Source organism: Camellia sinensis, chromosome 13 (genome assembly GCF_055761805.1).
Source record: "Camellia sinensis isolate YWXY chromosome 13, ASM5576180v1, whole genome shotgun sequence".
In the NCBI taxonomy this organism is placed as follows: Eukaryota; Viridiplantae; Streptophyta; class Magnoliopsida; order Ericales; family Theaceae; genus Camellia; species Camellia sinensis.
In genome coordinates this window covers 27,241,799-27,260,244 of record NC_138973.1, presented here as the reverse complement: position 1 = coordinate 27,260,244, position 18,446 = coordinate 27,241,799, and the positions used below count along the sequence as shown (strand labels likewise).

At 37.1% G+C, this 18,446-nt stretch overlaps 1 protein-coding gene across 2 annotated transcripts; it reads left to right on the top strand.

Annotated features, from left to right (window-relative positions):
- Positions 1 to 431: 431 nt before the first annotated feature.
- Positions 432 to 4,762, top strand: LOC114257647 (IQ domain-containing protein IQM1). 2 transcript variants are annotated; one of them, XM_082903797.1, is made up of 10 exons: positions 474 to 797; positions 1,638 to 2,151; positions 2,257 to 2,371; positions 2,456 to 2,521; positions 3,034 to 3,122; positions 3,213 to 3,300; positions 3,404 to 3,634; positions 3,736 to 3,837; positions 4,007 to 4,071; positions 4,102 to 4,762. In XM_082903797.1, the coding sequence occupies exons 2-10, from the start codon at positions 1,733 to 1,735 to the stop codon at positions 4,472 to 4,474; spliced, it is 1,548 nt and encodes a 515-aa protein (XP_082759923.1). In that variant the 5' UTR covers positions 474 to 797; positions 1,638 to 1,732; the 3' UTR covers positions 4,475 to 4,762. The 2 variants fall into 2 exon arrangements, with proteins under 2 accessions (XP_028053231.2, XP_082759923.1); XM_028197430.2 differs by having other exon boundaries at positions 432 to 797; positions 4,007 to 4,762.
- Positions 4,763 to 18,446: the final 13,684 nt, after the last annotated feature.

Sequence of the window (18,446 nt, the reverse complement as noted above, 5' to 3'; positions counted from 1 at the left end):
GAAATGTGTTTTTATATGATTAATTTAAAATATTTTTTTTATTAAATCTGGTATAATAAAATTTCTCCATGTACTGATGAAATGATAAAAAAAAAAAAAAAAAAAAATTCAATTCAATTCAATTAGAATACATGTAAAAATGTTAATCCAAATAGGGTAAATTAAATTTAATCTTCAGTAAAAATGAAAAAACAGAAAAATTAAGTAAAAAAAAAAAAAAAACTCAATATTATAATCTAAATACTAATATACTCATTGTTATTTTTCTCAAAAATATTTATTGTATGTCTAAAAAATTTAAAGTTTGAATTCATAAAGAAATATCAAACTTCTGTATCAACCTAACATTAAAAATGAAAAATAAAAAATAAAAATTGTATTCAAATGATTTATATATATATATAAATATTGTTTAAAGGGAATGAAAAGGTGTCGGTTGAATATACGGGTAAGAGAGGACCACGGAAGTTGACCCTCCAATTCATGAATGGTTAAATAAAATAAACAATGGAGGGCACGAGTTGAAATTGGTTCCTTCTTCAATCCTTCTGTTGAGCTTCACTGAAGGTCCAGTACACCCCAAAATCCTTTTTATTTAATCATTACTTTTACTTGTTTTCTTTTTAACTTTATCATCACACTCACGCCCACCTTCTTTGATTCTTCAATCCATGAGTATAAATAAGCAAGAAACAGAGTGATGCACTTGAAATATTCATTTGGAGCTTGTTTCAGAGAGATTCATAGAGAGAGAGAGAGAGAGAGGGGTTCTGAACACCTTGGTTTTGGATTTGAAGGTGAGGAAACATTGATTTATACCCTTTTTATTAAAAAATTGTTATATTGCTTTTTATGGGTTTTTGATTGAGTTCTTTTAGTTCTTTGTTCTTGATGGGGTTGTTGAATGATAAATGCTATCTAATGTTTGGTTCTAGGTCTAGAATGAACTTTTTGCTGTTGTTCTGTTGGGTTATTAAATTTGATTAATCGTTGAACTTCCCTTTTAAAAAAATAAAAATTTCCCTTAAAATGATTACCCATGACCTTTCCAAGTTTTGGGTTTTGTTTTTTCTTTGCATATGTAATTTAATAAAAGGGTTTCTCCTTGATTCTTTGCTTCTTCTCTTACGCTGTGTTTGGTTGGGGGATTTGGGAAGAGAAATGGAAAGGGAAATGGAAATGAAAGGAAAAGGAAAAAGAATTAATAGAATTTCAAATCCCAACTATGTTTGGTTGTGTTGGTTATAAAATAGAATTGATGTCCTAAAAGGTCTCCTATTTCTTTGTTTATTTCTCACCCCCTTTCTTTTTCCATATATTTTTTATTATAACCAAACATAAATAGGATTACATTTCTCATTCCTTTTCTAAATCCCACCCCAAAAACCCCAACCAAACACAGCATTAATGAAAAAGGGGTGAATTTGTTTTCAAAAACATACCGGCTAGCTTTTTATGTCAAAATACTTGTTTTGTGTTTGCAGTTTTGATAACCCAATTTTCATATGTGGCTATTATTGCAACAAATCTGATTACTCATAGTTTTTGTTATTTTAGCTTTCTACCCATATAATTGCCCTGAACTGAGAAATGTTTAGAATTTATACCAAAATTAATCCTTAAATGTTGTTGAACAGGTTTTGATTACTCTCAATCACACCCTTAAGTCTGTTGCTGCTTTTAAATCAACGTGCCTCTCTCTTTCCTTTCTCTCATCTGCGTGGAAGAAATCATGAGACATAAGTTTTTTAATTGTCCTGATACCACTGCGACTGTTTTGGTGAGGTCAATAAGCTTTAAAAGAGATGATGGTGGATTGGCCTTTAGATTTCTGAAAGAGAATTCAGAAACCATGGACAAGTCTGAGGGATTAGATCAAAACCCACTATCCGAAAAACCAACGCTTAGAATTCCACTCAATAATTTAGTTCTTGACAAAGAGAATGTGGATTCAATGCCTTTAGAGGACAAAGATTGTGACTCAAAATATAAATCGAAGCCAACAATTTCAATTCCTGAGGCAGTGATACTGTTTTCGCCAAGACCTATTAATGAGCTTGATGCTGCTGCGACCAAGGTTCAGAAAGTCTACAAGAGTTACCGGACCAGAAGGAACCTTGCCGATTGTGCAGTTGTGGTCGAAGAACTCTGGTTCGTCTCTGCATCATAATCTACAGTTTTGTAGTGTTGTTATTAGTTATTTCATTGTTTTGATTTGTTTTCTTCCTAATTTTCCTAATATAAAAATTGTTTTAGGTGGAAGGCCTTAGATTTCGCTGCTCTCAAACAGAGTTCGGTATCATTCTTCAATGTTACGAAACATGAAACTGCTGCATCACGGTGGGCACGTGCAAGGACTAGAGCTGCCAAGGTTTGTTTTAGTACATTACAACTTACCAAATGTTGTTTAGAGAGTTTTGGCATTAACAAATGCTGATTCTTTTGTGTTTTGCAGGTAGGGAAGGGTTTATCCAAGGATGAAAAGGCTCAAAAACTAGCTCTCCAACATTGGCTCGAAGCAGTAAGCCCACATTCTTGTTATCAAATTACCTGATTGTGTATCATTATCTCCAATAATATGATTTTCTTATGATTATGTGTACATTCCAATCCAAAAATGGGTAAGATTTTGGAGTTTGTATCCTCGACACCATAGACCAATAGTGACCTCTAATTGGTATCACTATTAAGCTTAGGGTGGTGGATCACTACTCTAATTCATATTTTCATGACCTTCCAACAAGTATAGCAGCATATTTTTCCCATGCACTTCTTGTCAAATAAATCTGGGTGAAAAACTATGTTTGACCTTTGTTTTCAGCTAAAATTGGGCAACCTTTACAACAAGAAATTTAGATCAAGTCAAGCCTTAAGAAGTTTCCTTTTTTTTTTTTTTTTTTTTTTTTTGATGATTCTTAGGAGGCTTCTATACTCTTCAGTTGTTGGATAGGTTTAGATTACAGCTTCAAATTGTTGGGTATTGGAAGGCGTATAATGACTTATCTTGTCAATTGTTCTTTCTTTATTTTCCAGATTGATCCACGCCATAGGTATGGGCACAATTTGCATTTCTACTATGATGTATGGACTGATAGCAAGAGCACCCAACCTTTCTTCTATTGGTAAATATGCCCTTCTCTTACAATTGTATACAAGTGAACCCCGCTTTTTATGCTGTTTTTGATCTTTCCTTTTCTTTTCTGTAAATGCAGGCTCGATGTTGGAGATGGTAAAGAACTAAATCTTGAACGTTGCCAAAGAACAGATCTACAACATCAATGCATTAAATATCTCGGACCTGTAAGTTTTATTATCTATGCAAATTAGATGAGTGCATATAGAGAAGTGCTATTTATTTACTTTTTTTCTGACATCTATTTTTTTTTTTTTTTTTGTCTCCCAGAAAGAAAGAGAAGCATATGAAGTGATTGTGGAGAGTGGAAAGCTAGTATACAAGCAACATGAAATGCTGTTAAACACAGATGAGCATTCCAAGTGGATCTTTGTTCTGAGCACAGCAAGGGTTTTGTATGTGGGACAGAAAAAGAAGGGTGTTTTTCAGCACTCTAGTTTTCTGTCCGGAGGAGCTACAACTGCAGCTGGTAGATTGGTTGCCCGTGATGGGATTCTTGAGGTATACAGGACACATAAATACATGAATTCATGTACACACACATATGATATACTTGTGCGTCCATTTGAGCTGCTTGATCTAATTTGTTCTTGTTACTTCAGGCAATATGGCCATACAGCGGTCACTATCTTCCAACTGAAGACAATTTCAAGGAATTCATTAGTTTCCTTGAGGAGCACTGCGTAGACTTGACCAATGTTAAGGTAATCTCTCTGCCTACTCAACATAAAATTCTGTTTATATAAATGCATTTCTTGATAGTTAAACTAAAGTTTCATCAAACCCTCTTATTTAACTAACCACATCACCAATTATCTGATATTAGTATTACTTGGGACAACGGTAGCTGATGTTTCACCATTTTCTCTGCAGAGATGTGAAATAGATGATGACAGAACCTCGTTTAAAGATACCTACGAGGACTCTAAGCCAGAGTTGGTAGAGGGTCTGTCCACAACCACAATTTTAACAGATTTGGCTGCTGCCAATGGCGACGGACCAACCAATGATATATCGAACACTTCTTCTAATCAAGAAGACGGTAAAGCCACCAATGTAGGCAATGCAGAAGCACCCATTTACAACTTGGCCAAGCATTTATCGTGCAAGTGGACTAGCGGAGTTGGGCCCCGCATTGGGTGTGTCAGGGACTACCCAACAGATCTACAATCCCTGGCACTTGAGAAAGTCAACCTATCACCTAGGGTTACACCTGGCCGTTCCTGGAGTAGTATTCCGATCCCTTCACCTCGACCTAGCCGGAAGATGCGGCTCTCACCTAGGCTGGCATATATGGGACTCCCAAGCCCAAGGGTCTCTTCTTCTTCAACTGGTAATTAGACTCTTCTAATTTCTCACTTATCGTTGAAATGGCGTTGACATTAGTTTTGGTTCACAACCTTCAGCTAATGTGCATTTCTTGTGCCGTTAGTGAAATTTTTGATATGGTTTTAATGTAATGTGAGGGATTAGCCTAAAATGCTTTGTTCTTTGATTCTTTTTGTAAATGCAACGTTGTCTTTCTTGCAGTTTTCTTAATCACTCTCTACTCAGGGATTGTCTAATTCCAATTTCCAAGTTGTAAATATACTGTTTAACTGTTCAAATAAAGAGATCTTTTGTCGATTCTATTGTTCCTTCACTTTCTTTTTAGCATCTTTATCTTGTACAGTTATTTATTTATGTATCAACAATGAAACACATAATGTATTTTCCACCCAAAAAAGAGGAAAATGAAAATATCAGATGTACCCGGTTATGAGGAGAACTAGTGTGTAACAAAAGCACTCTTTTTATGTATAATTTAATGGGAAAAACAGAAAAGTCACAAGAATGCCTTCAAAATATGTTAATCTTGAAAAAAACAGCCATGTCTTAGTTCAATTGAAAAGTATTAGAAGGTGCAATGCATATATACCAAAGTTTTTTTTTTTTTTTGATGCCGAGAACACCCCAAAGGTAGGATCTTTAGAATGCACCCTTACAAGCCAAACTGGGAGAAACTAGCCAATTCACCTAAACCATCAGACTTCCGCCTGAGTAGTAGGGGATTCAAACCTGAAGAGAGGAGCAAACTCCACCGACTAAGATGACCCCTTGGTGGTATATACCAGAGTTTTTGTGGAAGAGAATGTTAGCTCTAGCCCACACTTCACAAGCTGAGGAGCCTACTATCCACATGGTGAGGGTGGCACCATGTGCTAAAGGAAGATGGTGGATAGCTAAAGGAATATGGTGGGGACAGCACAACCAAACCTACTCAGTGTTGTTTCTTAACCACTCCTCCTCTTTCGTGTATAAATTGAGATGAGTGAGGAAGGGTTGATGAGTGAATGCAGTGAGCACAATGAGAATACATAGAGTGAGAGAGAAAAATACAGAGAGTGTAATCTGTGAGTGAGAGTGCTATAGAGAGAATTGTGAGATGTGAGTAATGTAATCTCCCTCCGGGATAATGGGTATCTCTTCCGTGGACGTAGGCAATTACCGAACCACGTAAATCTCTTGTGTTATTGTGTGTGATTGTTTTCTGGTGTCTTATAGTCCTAACAAGTGGCATCAGAGTCTCGTCGGTCGCATTTCGGAATACAAACAAAGTGTTTTTTCGAAATTGCCCAGAAATCAAGTTGCTCAAAATTCACTTTTGAGCATACCAGGAGCAAGGTCTCCACGAGAGGAGTCCAGAACTGCAAAGAAGAGACCCAGAAGAGCTTGCACGCGCTCTCACGCGCTCCCTGAAGTCGGCGCGTGAATCATACGCTCTGCACGCGCCCCACACGTCGTGAAGAGAAACCGACGCGTGATCTCACTCTCACCCACGCGCCCCACGCACTACTTAAGGAGGAAGACAAGTGTGTTGCGGGTGTTGTGACGTCACACGCCACGTCACTGTCTGACACGTGACTACCACGATATCGCCACGACACTACCATATAGATTCCACGTCAGCAAGCCTGGGTCACGTGGCTGCCATGTCATCAAGCCTAGTGCCACGTGGCTGACCACATCATTACCCTATTGACCAGTCAACCCAGAGGCTGAGAGTTATCCGCTGCTGCGCGGCTAAGGTACACCTGCAGATCTGAATTGTCCAAACTGTTTTAGCTTGATCTGAGCCATTCTAAGTCTGTTTTTGACGATCTAATAGTGCTTTCCAACTATTTGGAGTATTTTGAAGACATCCGTACGGTCAGATTTGTGAATCAAAGTTTCTGTAAAAAGAAAGAATACGATGGAGGAATCCACATCAACTTCAGGATCTATGTTCAAGTTAACTCCTTCCAATTATACAATTTGAAAGTCACGGATGGAAGACATCATGTTTTATAAAGACCTATTTGACCCTATTTTTGTAAAAAGGGTTAAACCTGAAGAAGTGAAAGACGATGACTAGATAAAGATGTACCGCAAGACTATCGATTGTATCAGACAATGGATAAACCACGGTGTGTACCATCATGTCGTCGAGGAGACAGATGCCTATTCTCTATGAACAATGTTAGACGACATGTACCAGTCAAAGACCGCTCGGAACAAAGCCTTGGTGATGAGAAGGCTTGTCAATTTGAAGTTGAAGAATGGTATGTCTGTCGCTGAACACACCAGTGAATTCAAAAATCTGGTGAATCAGCTTGCAACCGTTAAGATGCGCTTAGACGATGAAATGCAAACCGTACTACTGCTCAGTTCTTTACCGAACAGCTAGGAGACGTTGGTGGTCTCTTTCAGCAACTCTGCACCAGAATGGAAGCTGACCATGAACATGGTCACAGACGCCATGTATAATGAAAAGACAAGAAGGAAAGACATGGGAGGTAATCAATCCCATGCTCTTGTCACAGAAGATAGAGGTAGAAAAAGAGGTAAATGAAGAGGTAGAGGAAGAAGCAAGAGTAGAGGCAGTTGGAACAACGGGAGTAAATCCAGAGACAATAAAGGTTGAGGTAACTTCAGCTTCACTTGCTTTCACTATGGCCAAGTGGGTCACATAAAGAGAAACTACCCAAGCCAAAAAGATAAAGGCCAAAGCAGTAAGTCAAAGGGAGATGAGAACACGACAGCCACAACAACTGATGAAATACTTCTTGCAGTTGGTGAAGAGGAGGATTGTCTTCACGTGGCTGACCACAACTACACAGAATGGGTGATAGACACAACTGCATCCTATTACGCCACTTCCCACAAAGAACTCTTCAGCTCGTACAACGCTGGAGATTTTGGCACTGTTCGAATAGGGAATTCTAGCTATTCGAAGATTGTGGGTATTAGAGACATTAGTATTCAGACTAATGTCGGGCATAAGCTAATTCTCAAAGATGTGAGGTGTGTTCCAGATTTGCGCCTCAATCTTATCTCCGGAAGCTCCCTGGACCGACAAGGCTATACAAGTACATTCGGAAATGGCCGTTGGAAGTTGATAGGAGGAGCTTTGACAATCACCAGAGGAGAGATGTCTTCAACACATTATAAGACTCCAACAAAGATCTGTCTGGAAAGTCTTAATGCAGCAGAAGACGAGGAGTTACCAGACTTATGGCACAGAAGACTGGCTCACATAAGTGAGAAGGGATTGCATCTGTTGGCAAAGCAATCTAGAATACCCTTATCCAAAGGGAGTGCCCTGAAGCCGTGTGATCATTGTCTTTATGGAAAACAACATCGAGTATCATTCAATTCAACGAGCAAGAGGAAAACAAAAGTGCTCAGTATGCTATACTCGGATGTTTGTGGCCCAATTGAAGTGGAGTCACTTAGTGGCCGCAAGTATTTTCTGACTTTCATTGATAATGTATCAAGGAAGTTATGGGTGTATTTCCTGAAGACAAAAGATGAGGTATTTCAGCACTTTCAGGAGTTCCATGCAATGGTTGAAAGAGAGACCGGGAAGAAGTTGAAGTGTCTTCGCACAGACAATGGAGACGAGTACATTTCCAATGCTTTTGCAGCATATTGTGCTAGCAGAGTTATCCAGCACGAGACAATAGTTCCCGGCACCCCACAACACAATGGTGTGGCAGAGAGGATGAACCGCACTATTATTGAAAGAGTCAGATGCATGCTTAGAATGGCAAAGTTGCCAAAGTCATTCTGGGTTGAAGCCGCCCGTACAACTTGTTATCTCATCAACAGGTCGCCTTCAGTCTTGTTGAATTTTGCTATACCTGAGGAAGTTTGGTCCAAAAGAAAGGTATCATATTCTCACTTGAAAGTCTTCGGGTGTAAGGCCTTTACATACATCTTCAAGAAAAACTAACAGAAGCTTGATGACAAGTCCACTCCATAGATATTTGTGGGATATTCAGATGCAACATTTGCGTACAAGTTGTGGGACCCAGTGAACAAGAAGATGTTCAGGAGCAGAGATGTAGTATTCCAAGAAGACCAGACAGTAGTAGATTTTGAGAAGTCTGCAAAGTCTAAAGATGTCATCACTCCAAACTTGTTTTATCTCCCGAGCCATCACAAAATGCTAGATGTGATGATGTGCAACAAGAAGTGCCAGAGTTGCAGGATCCTATGCCAGAAATTGAGGATCAAGAGGAAAGAGATGAAGACCTGGATAAAGAAGGTGTTGAGCAGGGGGAGCAACCCCCTCAAGCAGAGGCAACTAGGCCTCAGTTGCGGAGATCTGGAAGAGCTGTCGTGCCATCAACCAAATATCTCGCTTCTCAGTATATTCCGATTATTGATGAAGGGGAGGCCGAGAGTTTTTCGGAAGCCAAGAATCATACAGAGAAAGACTGTTGGATGCAAGCCATGAAGAAGGAGATGAGTTTTTTTACAGAAGAACCACACTTATGAGCTTGTTTCACTTCCAAGAGACATGAGAACCTTGAAGAGAAAATGGGTGTATGAGTTGAAGAAAGATGGCAACAGTAAAATACTGCAGCATAAAGCTCGCTTGGTGGTCAAAGGTTTTGGGCAGAAAAAGGAAATTGACTTTGATGAGATCTTTTCCCCAGTTGTGAAGATGACTTCCATTCGAGTAGCTCTGGGATTAGCAGCTTGCTTGAATTTGGAGGTAGAACAGATGGATGTCAAAACTGCATTTCTCTATGGTAATTTGGAGGAAGAGATCTATATGGAGCAACCAAAAGGATTTGAAGTTAAAGGAAAACAGAATCTAGTCTGCAAACTGAAGAAGAGTCTCTACGGCCTGAAGCAGGCGCCGAGACAATGGTACAAGAAGTTTGATTCATTTATGGTAGATCACGAGTACAGAAGAACGGTAGCAGACTAGTGTGTATATTTTCAAAGGTTTTCAGATGGAAATTTCATCATCCTACTGTTGTATGTCAATGATATGCTGATCATCAGACATGATATTGCTATGATCAACAAGTTGAAAAAGGACTTGTCACAGTATTTTGACATGAAGAATTTAGGCCCAGCACAACAGATTTTGGATATGAAGATTGTTCGTGACAGGAAAGCCAAGAAGATATGGCTGTCACAGGAGAAATATGTTAAGCGATTGAAAGGTTCAACATGAAAGATGCCAAACCAGTCAGCACACCACTAGCCAACCATTTCAAGGTGACAAAGCGTTCTTGTTTCACGACCAGCTCTAAAAGGAAAGATATGGAGGCAATCCCTTATTCTTCTGCAGTAGGGAGTTTGATGTATGCAATGGTGTGTACCTGGCCAGATATAGCTTACGTAGTTGGCGTTGTGAGCAGATTCCTCGCCAATCCAGGAAATGAGCATTGGAAGGCAGTCAAATGGATTCTTTAATACTTGAAGGGAACTTCAAAAATGTGTCTATGTGTTTGGAGGAGCTGAACTAATTTTAGAGGGTTTTATAGATGCCGATATGGTGAGTGATCTTGATGGTAGAAAGTCTATATCAGGATTTCTGTTCACTTTTACAGGGGGAGCTGTCCCATGGCAGTCCAAACTACAAAAGTGTGTTGCTTTATCTACAACAGAGACAGAGTACATTGCTGCTGCAGATGCTAGAAAGGAAATGTTGTGGTTAAAGCGATTTCTCCAAGAATTGGGTCTACGGTAAGAAGAGTACAAGGTACATTATGATAGTTAGAGTGCAATTGATCTGAGCAAGAATTCCATGTACCATTCCCGTACAAAACACATTGATGTCCGGTATCATTGGATACAAGAAGTAATGGAAAAGCAACTGATGAAGCTAGTGAAGATTCACACGGACAAGAATCCTTTTGACATGATGACCAAAGTTGTCAGTAGAGACAAACTGGAAGTTTGCAAGAATTTGACCGGGATGGACTTCAAGTGAGAAGTCAGTTATCCATGTGGGCGTGGAGGGGGAGAATTGTTAGCTCCAGTCCACACTTCACTAGGTGAGGAGCCTATTATCCACATGGTGAGGGTGACACCATGTGCTAAAGGAAGATGGTGGATAGCTAAAGGAATATAGTGGGGACAACACAACCAAACCCACTTAGTGTTGTTTCTTAACCACTCCTCCTCTCGTGTATAAATTGAGATGAGTGAAGAGGGGTTGATGAGTGAATACAGTGAGCACACTGAGAATACATAGAGTGAGAGTGCTATAGAGAGAATTGTGAGGTGTGAGTACTGTAATCTCCCTCCGGGATAATTCTTTAGTGGATATCTCTCCCGTGGACATAGACAATTGTCGAACCACGTAAATCTCTTGTGTTATTGTGTGTGATTGTTTTCTGGTGTCTCATAGTCCTAATAGAGAAATGTCTAATTCACAACAAATTTTGACTTTCTTCCTATATTTGTTCAATTGTTGAGCTGTGTGCTTGCACCAGAAGTATATATATACCTACCACACTGTTTTCTGAAACAGAATGTACAAAAGAACTATGGGACGGCCCTAGATACCCTCCGTTTAAAAAAATTATTCACGACACACGATAATGAATAGCTTATGTTGTATTTCCATTGAATTATGCATATTACCAATACCTTTTTCAAAATATATATATATATATATTTAAATTAAAGGCATTGACTGTCAGTGTACACCTCAGCTGGCAACATGGGTGACAATTTTGAGGCACCATGAGCTTTGGTTTTAAAAAATCCATGTCCAGAAAGATCGTTCCTACTCAATATCTATGTTCACTTTCTTATTTTTTGTATTGAACACATGAATCTATGGTGAACATGGTCCTCTATTCTTTTTTGACATGTCTAAGCTCTCTGAAAATTGCAAGTCAAAGTCGATTCTAAATGAAACTAGGTATGTTAGTTTGTCTTCAATCTTTGTACCATCATCACCCCTAAAAACAAAGGAAAAATGAAAATAGGCATGATGTTATCCATTTAAAAAATTAAAGGAGACATAACTGTTTGTTGGTACACAATGCCACTTCTTACGACTGTTGCTAGACACGATGTCGAATACCATAAAAGATATAAGTGAAATCTTCGTATCACCAATTAATTTTAGGAGAGATGGTAAAATTTAGTTTGACACGGTTCATTTTAGCATTTTGACAATGATAAATAGATTAATGATATAGAAAGAAAAAAAAAAGCATACTTAAAATACATACAGAATGATGCGATAAATTTGTAAGTATAATTTTAAAACAAAAAACTCATTAAGATGCTTTTTAATATCAAAATTATCATTGACAAAATTATTTTAATGAATGAATGTACTATAATTACAGTGATCCCAGATTTTTACCCAGCTTTTATGGTGTTTCGGACTCGGGTCTTGTGTTTTAATGTTGTTATTTATGCCTTTTCCCCATCTTACTCTTTGAACTTGAGTTTTGGAATGTCTTGGGCGTGTTTAGAACATGTTGGTTGCTAGTTGGTCTAAAACCTTGTTGCCCAGAATTTTGGTCTTCCGTTCGAGCAGACCTTCTTGTGCTCAAGCGGGTTTTGAAAACATTCAATACTTTGCATGTCTGCAAAAAAAATGCTGGAGAAGTGTTTTTCACGCTTGAGCGGCGTTTCTTACGCTCGAGCGGGACTGAGCTCAAGCGGCCTTTCTTGCGCTCGAGCGGCTGTCTGAAGTCTATAAAAATACTGGAAGTGTGTATTCTACGCTCGAGCGAGTCTTCTTGCGCTCGGCGGGTAGTGTCTTGTTGTTGTGTCTTGGCGTTCGAGCGGCATTTTTTGCGCTTGAGCTGGACAAATTTATGTGTCTGACGCTCGAGCGTCAAAATCTCTGCTCGAGCAGACTGTGCGTATATCAGATCGCAAAAGTGACTTTTTATATCATTTTTTCAGTTCTCTCTCTCTCTAAAACTCTCCCTAAACCAAGATTTAGACATTCTCTCTTTAAACTTTCATTCTCTTTACATTTTGACCTAGATCTATTGATTCTCCACTTTACTCCCTTTGATAAAAAGTTGGAGCATCCTAAGATCTATATTTTGATCCAAATAAAGTCAAGTTTGGGCATCATTGTGATCTTTTCACTTCTTCTTTGATCTTCTACACTTGAAGTATGGAGTTTTTACACTTTAATATGGTTTTTAACTTAGTTATTTGTCTAATGTGTAACAATGGTGGGTTTGGGAGTATATTGAAACACCAACCTAGGGTTTCTGTAAAATGTGGAAGATGGGTTTTTGGTAAAAATGAAACAAATGATTATGGGGTTTGAAAATGAAGCCTTGTTGTATCAAAATAGTTGGTTTTGGTGCTCGGTTGAGATTTGGGGAAAATGAGAAATTTACCCTAAAATGAGTATTATATTTAGTTTGTATAAATAAATGAGATTGATGTTGTAAACATGGAATTGGACAAGTATTGAAATGGCGGGTGGAATGAAATAGATGATGTGTCTTATCTTTAGGAATTTGAAATAGATGATCTGTCTTGAGAATATTTATACATGTATATCTGTTCAGAAATATTTGTATTGGGTTATCGGTGGAGGATAGCTTTGATTGTTGTAGAAATTGCATGTGGATTAGGTGAATTGATGGTTGATTATCATTGAATATGATCATACTGTAAATACGTTGTATATGTATGTTTATTTGGGAGTGGAAAATGGATGTACTCCATTTGTGATTATGTATTTATATACATTGCATATGTATGTTTGTTAAAAAAGAAAAAAGGGATGGACTCTATTATAATTAAGTTGGCCGGAGTGTCCTAGGTGAAAGTCCTGAAATCTATACATGGGTGCCGATCCCGCGGACGAAATATGTGTAAAATGACAATTGGGAGTGTCAATGTTTTGATTGTGAAATCTGTCACGACCCAAACCCGGCCCTATGGGTTTAGCACCGTAACCGGCCAGTAATCCGAGATTACCGAAGGCCTGCAGATACAGTGATACAGTAAAACAGAGTACAGGGCTTGGCGGAAGCCAATACAGTAATTAAACAATGTCCAATGAGCTGTGACAGTCTGTATGCCAAAAAGATTTTTCATGCATTCATACATATACAAACAGTACAGAACCGTATACACAATATTTACAATCATTCAGACTAGGGACTCAACCCTATGTAACAGTACAGTAACACTTGGTCTATACAGAACAGTAAAACAGTACAGAAGGGGGAAAAACAAACAAAACACCCCCAAGCCATAGCATGGCAACTCGGAACCTCACAGTGAGGCACAAAGGCTGGCTTGACAAGACTGGAGTAACCCTGACGCCTCTAGCTGCGGTCTGGTGCCTGTACACCTACATATATATATATGAGCAGTGAGCTAAAGCCCAGTGAATAACATAAAGCGTAAAGGGGTTTAGAATGAATGTCCTTACAGTAATGAAAACAGTTCACTTCAATCAGTATTTCAGTTGTTCAGTGCAGTAAACAGTCATATGTGGTACATCCATTAGCATAACAGTAACAGTAGGTCTTAAAAGACCGAACAGTGATGATGGCCATCAGTCAGTAAACAGTAGTGGTTCCACGAGGGAACCGACAGAGATCTCTGTAACAGTAACAGTAACAGTAAACAGTAGGTGCTAAGGATGCCACAGTACAGTTCAGAAATAAAGGACATACATTCATTCAGTTAACAGTAATCAGTTCAGAAAACAGTACGGTTCAGTTGTTCAGAAAATAATCATTTGTAAACATATCTTTACACAATCGTTACTCACAGAGTTCTGGGCTACAGTATGCTAGAGCGTGTCTCCCCAGTTGCCAACCCTACACAGTTCACAGGTTGAACGCACTAAGCTACACAGTTGGGGAAATATCATAACTTAATCCCTAATTTGCCTTGGTGTGTTCTACAACGATATCCTCATCTAAATGTCTTAAACTAGGCCTAAGAATGCCTAGGATGGGATGAGGATGCAAAAATACACTTAGAAAACATTTTGCAAACTTTGCTGAAAATAGGGGCTTCGCTCGAGCGAGACTTTCTCCGCTCGAGCGTAAGTCCAAAATCAAAGGCTTCGCTCGAGCGAGGAATCCTTCGCTCGAGCGGTCTGCAAAACAGTAAAAGTACTGGATGCTGAGATTTTACGCGCGATGGTCGCTCGATGGTCGCTCGAGCGGAGCCCTGGACAAAGGTGCTCGCTCGAGCGGGGAATCCTTCGCTCGAGTGAGGAAGCCAAATCTGGAATTTCCAGATCTGCCTCCCAAGCTCAAACCAAGCATTCTACCACTCCAAACTCGACCTCTTGGGCCCAAATTCTGGAAAACATCACTAAATTCAATGTATAACAAGTTTCAAAGCTCAATTTATGAATTCAAGCCCCAAAGGTGAGTCAATTAAAACCATATTCAAACCCATTTTCAAGAACAACATTCAAACATGCATGAATGAGTTTTAAACCAAATTAAAGCTCCAAAGCTTGTTCAAATGAGCTCATTTCTTTTCAAAACCAGATGAAAACATGGTCTATAACAACAATATGAGCATGCATGTACTAATGTCCATGTAATCAACCTCAAAATGCAACAATGCTAACATGCATGCAAGAGATGAGCTTCAATCCAACATATATGCACCAAAACATGGCTTAACTCTACAATTAAAGCATGAATTGTGCAAGAATGGATTCTAAGACAACAACAAGAAGATGAATGTCCTACCTTAGTCTTGTGTTCAAGGTCTAGGAGTTCAAAGTAGCAATCAACACTTCAACAATTCTTCAATTAGCAAGCAAACCCAAGATGGAAGACAAGTTCTCTCACTCTCTCCCTCCCATGGTCGGCTAGGCTCAAGAGAAATGGCTGATGGAAATGTTTTGAGTCAAGTATGCAAGACTCTAGCATCACTAGGTAATGTGCCACTAAGGGTGGCAATATGGTAAATAAACCAAACTCTTTAATTAGCTTATTTTAATCTAATTTAATCATACTTAATCAATTTTCAGATAATTGTACTATAAAATCACATAAATTATGAGGGTCACGGAACATCAATCGGTTTCTAATTCGGCCGCCGATAAGGCCTTAAATTAGCAGTTTAAACATATAAACATGAACAGATAATCAGACAATCAAACAGATAGAATGCAATTAACTAACATATACTCAGTCAATTCAGTTTCCAATTTCAGTCAGTCAGTTCAGTACTTTAATCAGTTCAATTATCAGTCAGTTATCAGTCATCATCAGTTCCGTTTAGCAGTAATCGGTGATTATCGGTAATCAATCAGTCCCTAATCAGTAAACAGTATGAGGGTTGTTACAAAATCGTTGAACCATTGAGTTGTAATCTCATTTGAGTGGTTGAAAAATAATGGAATTAAATCATGCATTAAAATGAATTAAGGGAAAATGAAATGGAATATAGAATTGATGTCTGTGATTACACACACACACACACATATATATATATATATATATGAGAGTATGAATGTTTATCCTGATCATTGTGTATACATAAGTACTTATATCTTTGTTAAACCTCATATACTATGTGAGATTATTCTTACTGGACTGTGGCTCACCCTATTTAGGGAAACATTTTCCGGTAATGATGGCATGCCCCCACCAAAGCAATAGCATTGGAGGGTTATTTGGAAAGCAAGAGGGCTTCTTGTTTTGTTTCACATTTTGTATAGCTTAGGGCTTTAATTGTAAGGGTTAGTCCCACTTTTGTTGTGACCAAGTTAAGACTTGGAAATGTGTAAGTCCGAAGGGCATTTATTTATGTTAAACTCTCTTGTAATATTAACTTCGTGTAATAAGAGAACTGTTTACTCTGATGTATGTTGCCTTCTTTATATATGCTTATGGGTTCTATTTATGGTTATATTTTAAGCGCGTTACTATAATTTTGAAGGATAGCATTTCTGTTACAAATAAACTATTAAGACTGTGTTTAGATTATGGATTTTGGCAAGGATTTGAAAAAAAAATAAAAAATAAAAAAATAAATGAAATATATTTACATTTCACTTACACATCACTCACATTTTTTCTTTCTTTCTCTCTTTCTTTCTCTTTTTTTTTTTTCCTTTCTAAATTTATAATTCAAACACAATCTAATTATGACAAAATGGGCATTTGAATTGAGATATCTCTATGGTTTGCAATTAATTTTAATGGCAAATTGCACTAACAGTCCTTATAGTTTAGGACTTGTGTCACTTTAATTCCTGACTTTTCAATTGTGACACGTTTGACCCTAAATTTTGAATCTTATTCCAAATAAGGACAATTGAAGATACCATTATTTAATTTCAAGGGCAAAATCATCAATTTAATAAAATATAAACTAATTTGACAAAAATATATGTCCAAAAAATATTTTTAATTTTTTAAAAATGATTTCTATCCACTAAAGATAAAATTATGTAAAATTGATCAAAATTAAAAAAAATTACATGAATACTTTTTAAAAATTAATTTTATATGTTCATCATCCAAACACATAATAAAAATTAATTTAGTAAAAAAAATAAATAAATGTCTAAAAGATTTATCAATTTTACATAATTTTATCTTTAGTGAGTAGAAATAATTTTTAAAAATTCAAAAATATTTTTTTGACATTTATTTTTGTCAAATTAGTTTATATTTTATCAAATTGACGATTTTTTATTTTACCCTTGAAAAATCTAATGGTATCTTTAATTGTCCTTATTTGGAATAAGATTTAAAATTCAAGGTCAAATATGTCACAATTGAAAAGTCAAGAACTAAAGTGACACAAGTCCTAAACAATAGAGACTATTAGTAAAATTCACCCGAATTTCAAATATTTGGTAATCTAATCATAGGCAGACAAAGATTAATTAATTGGAGGGAGTTGGACCATGAGTGGAGGGCAAAAGGATAAGGACTTGGAAGTAGTTAGGGTCCACAGGATAATTTGAATTAGAGAGGGGCAGATATTCAATAACACAAAATTGGAAGTCAGACAAATACAGCTAATCCAATTTACCAGAATCTTCAAACCTCGGTGTCAACACCGACAATCGGACAAAAAAGTTAAAACCGTGGTCGGTAATTGTAAGGTAACAATTTTTAAGGATAAAACGATAGTCGGAAGAATTGCATAAACATACACCAAAGCAGAAACAATTGCAAAAATGTGGACGAATAAAAAATAATGACAAAATGAATGGAATTTAAATATTAGAGTAAATTACAATACATCTCTTGAGATTTTATTAAAATGTGAATCGTTTTTTGTGATTTTAAAAATTATATTTTATCCGAAGATTTTTAATTTCATAACAAATTGTCTATTAGATTAATAAATCATTAAGTCAATTAATAGTTTTTAATGATGTTAAAAATATGTTTCAATTAATAATTTAAGTAATTTTATTATTATACAGGAGAATAATTATGAATTTTATTTTTTCAGTTAATTTTATAAAATAAAAAATTCTAATAAAGGGGTATTTGTAATTTTTTAAACCACAGGAACTAATCTATATTTTAAGTATATCTCGTGGGGTGTATTTATAATTTGCCCTAAATATTAATTGAAAAACATGTAAAATTACAATTTTGTTATTTTTTCTTTCATTCATCTCTTATTTCCCACTCCCTTATTTTCTCTGGTCACGTATCATCTCGCACCCTATCTTTTTTAATTGTTAGTCATCCCTTTCTCGCCTTTCATATTCGCCACTAACCTCACTCTCAACCTCCTCCGTCTTCAATTTTTTGAGTCTTACTTTTCAACTCCAATATTTTTTCTCACTGCCATCGTCATCACTATACGATCAATTCAACTGCTATTAAGATTACTTTTTATTTTTGATGATTTTAAAAAGAATCTTGCTAAGAGGAATTAAAAAGATTATACAATTCTTTAATGTGATTTAATACAAAATGTACAAATGAAGTTCTTAAAGACTTAACTCAAGGTGGGTGGCATTGTGGTTAAGGCCTAGGGATTAAGCCCCTAGGTCACAGGTTCAATTCCTCGTTAGGAGGTTGGGTCTCAAGTTGTC

Excerpts from the sequence above, each read along its gene's own strand:
- LOC114257647 (XM_028197430.2), top strand. The coding sequence starts at position 1,733 with ATGAGACATAAGTTTTTTAATTGTCCTGATACCACTGCGACTGTTTTG. Across the intron at positions 3,635-3,735 it reads CCCGTGATGGGATTCTTGAG|GCAATATGGCCATACAGCGG; the intron begins GTATACAGGACA and ends TTGTTACTTCAG. Across the intron at positions 3,838-4,006 it reads TAGACTTGACCAATGTTAAG|AGATGTGAAATAGATGATGA; the intron begins GTAATCTCTCTG and ends TTTTCTCTGCAG.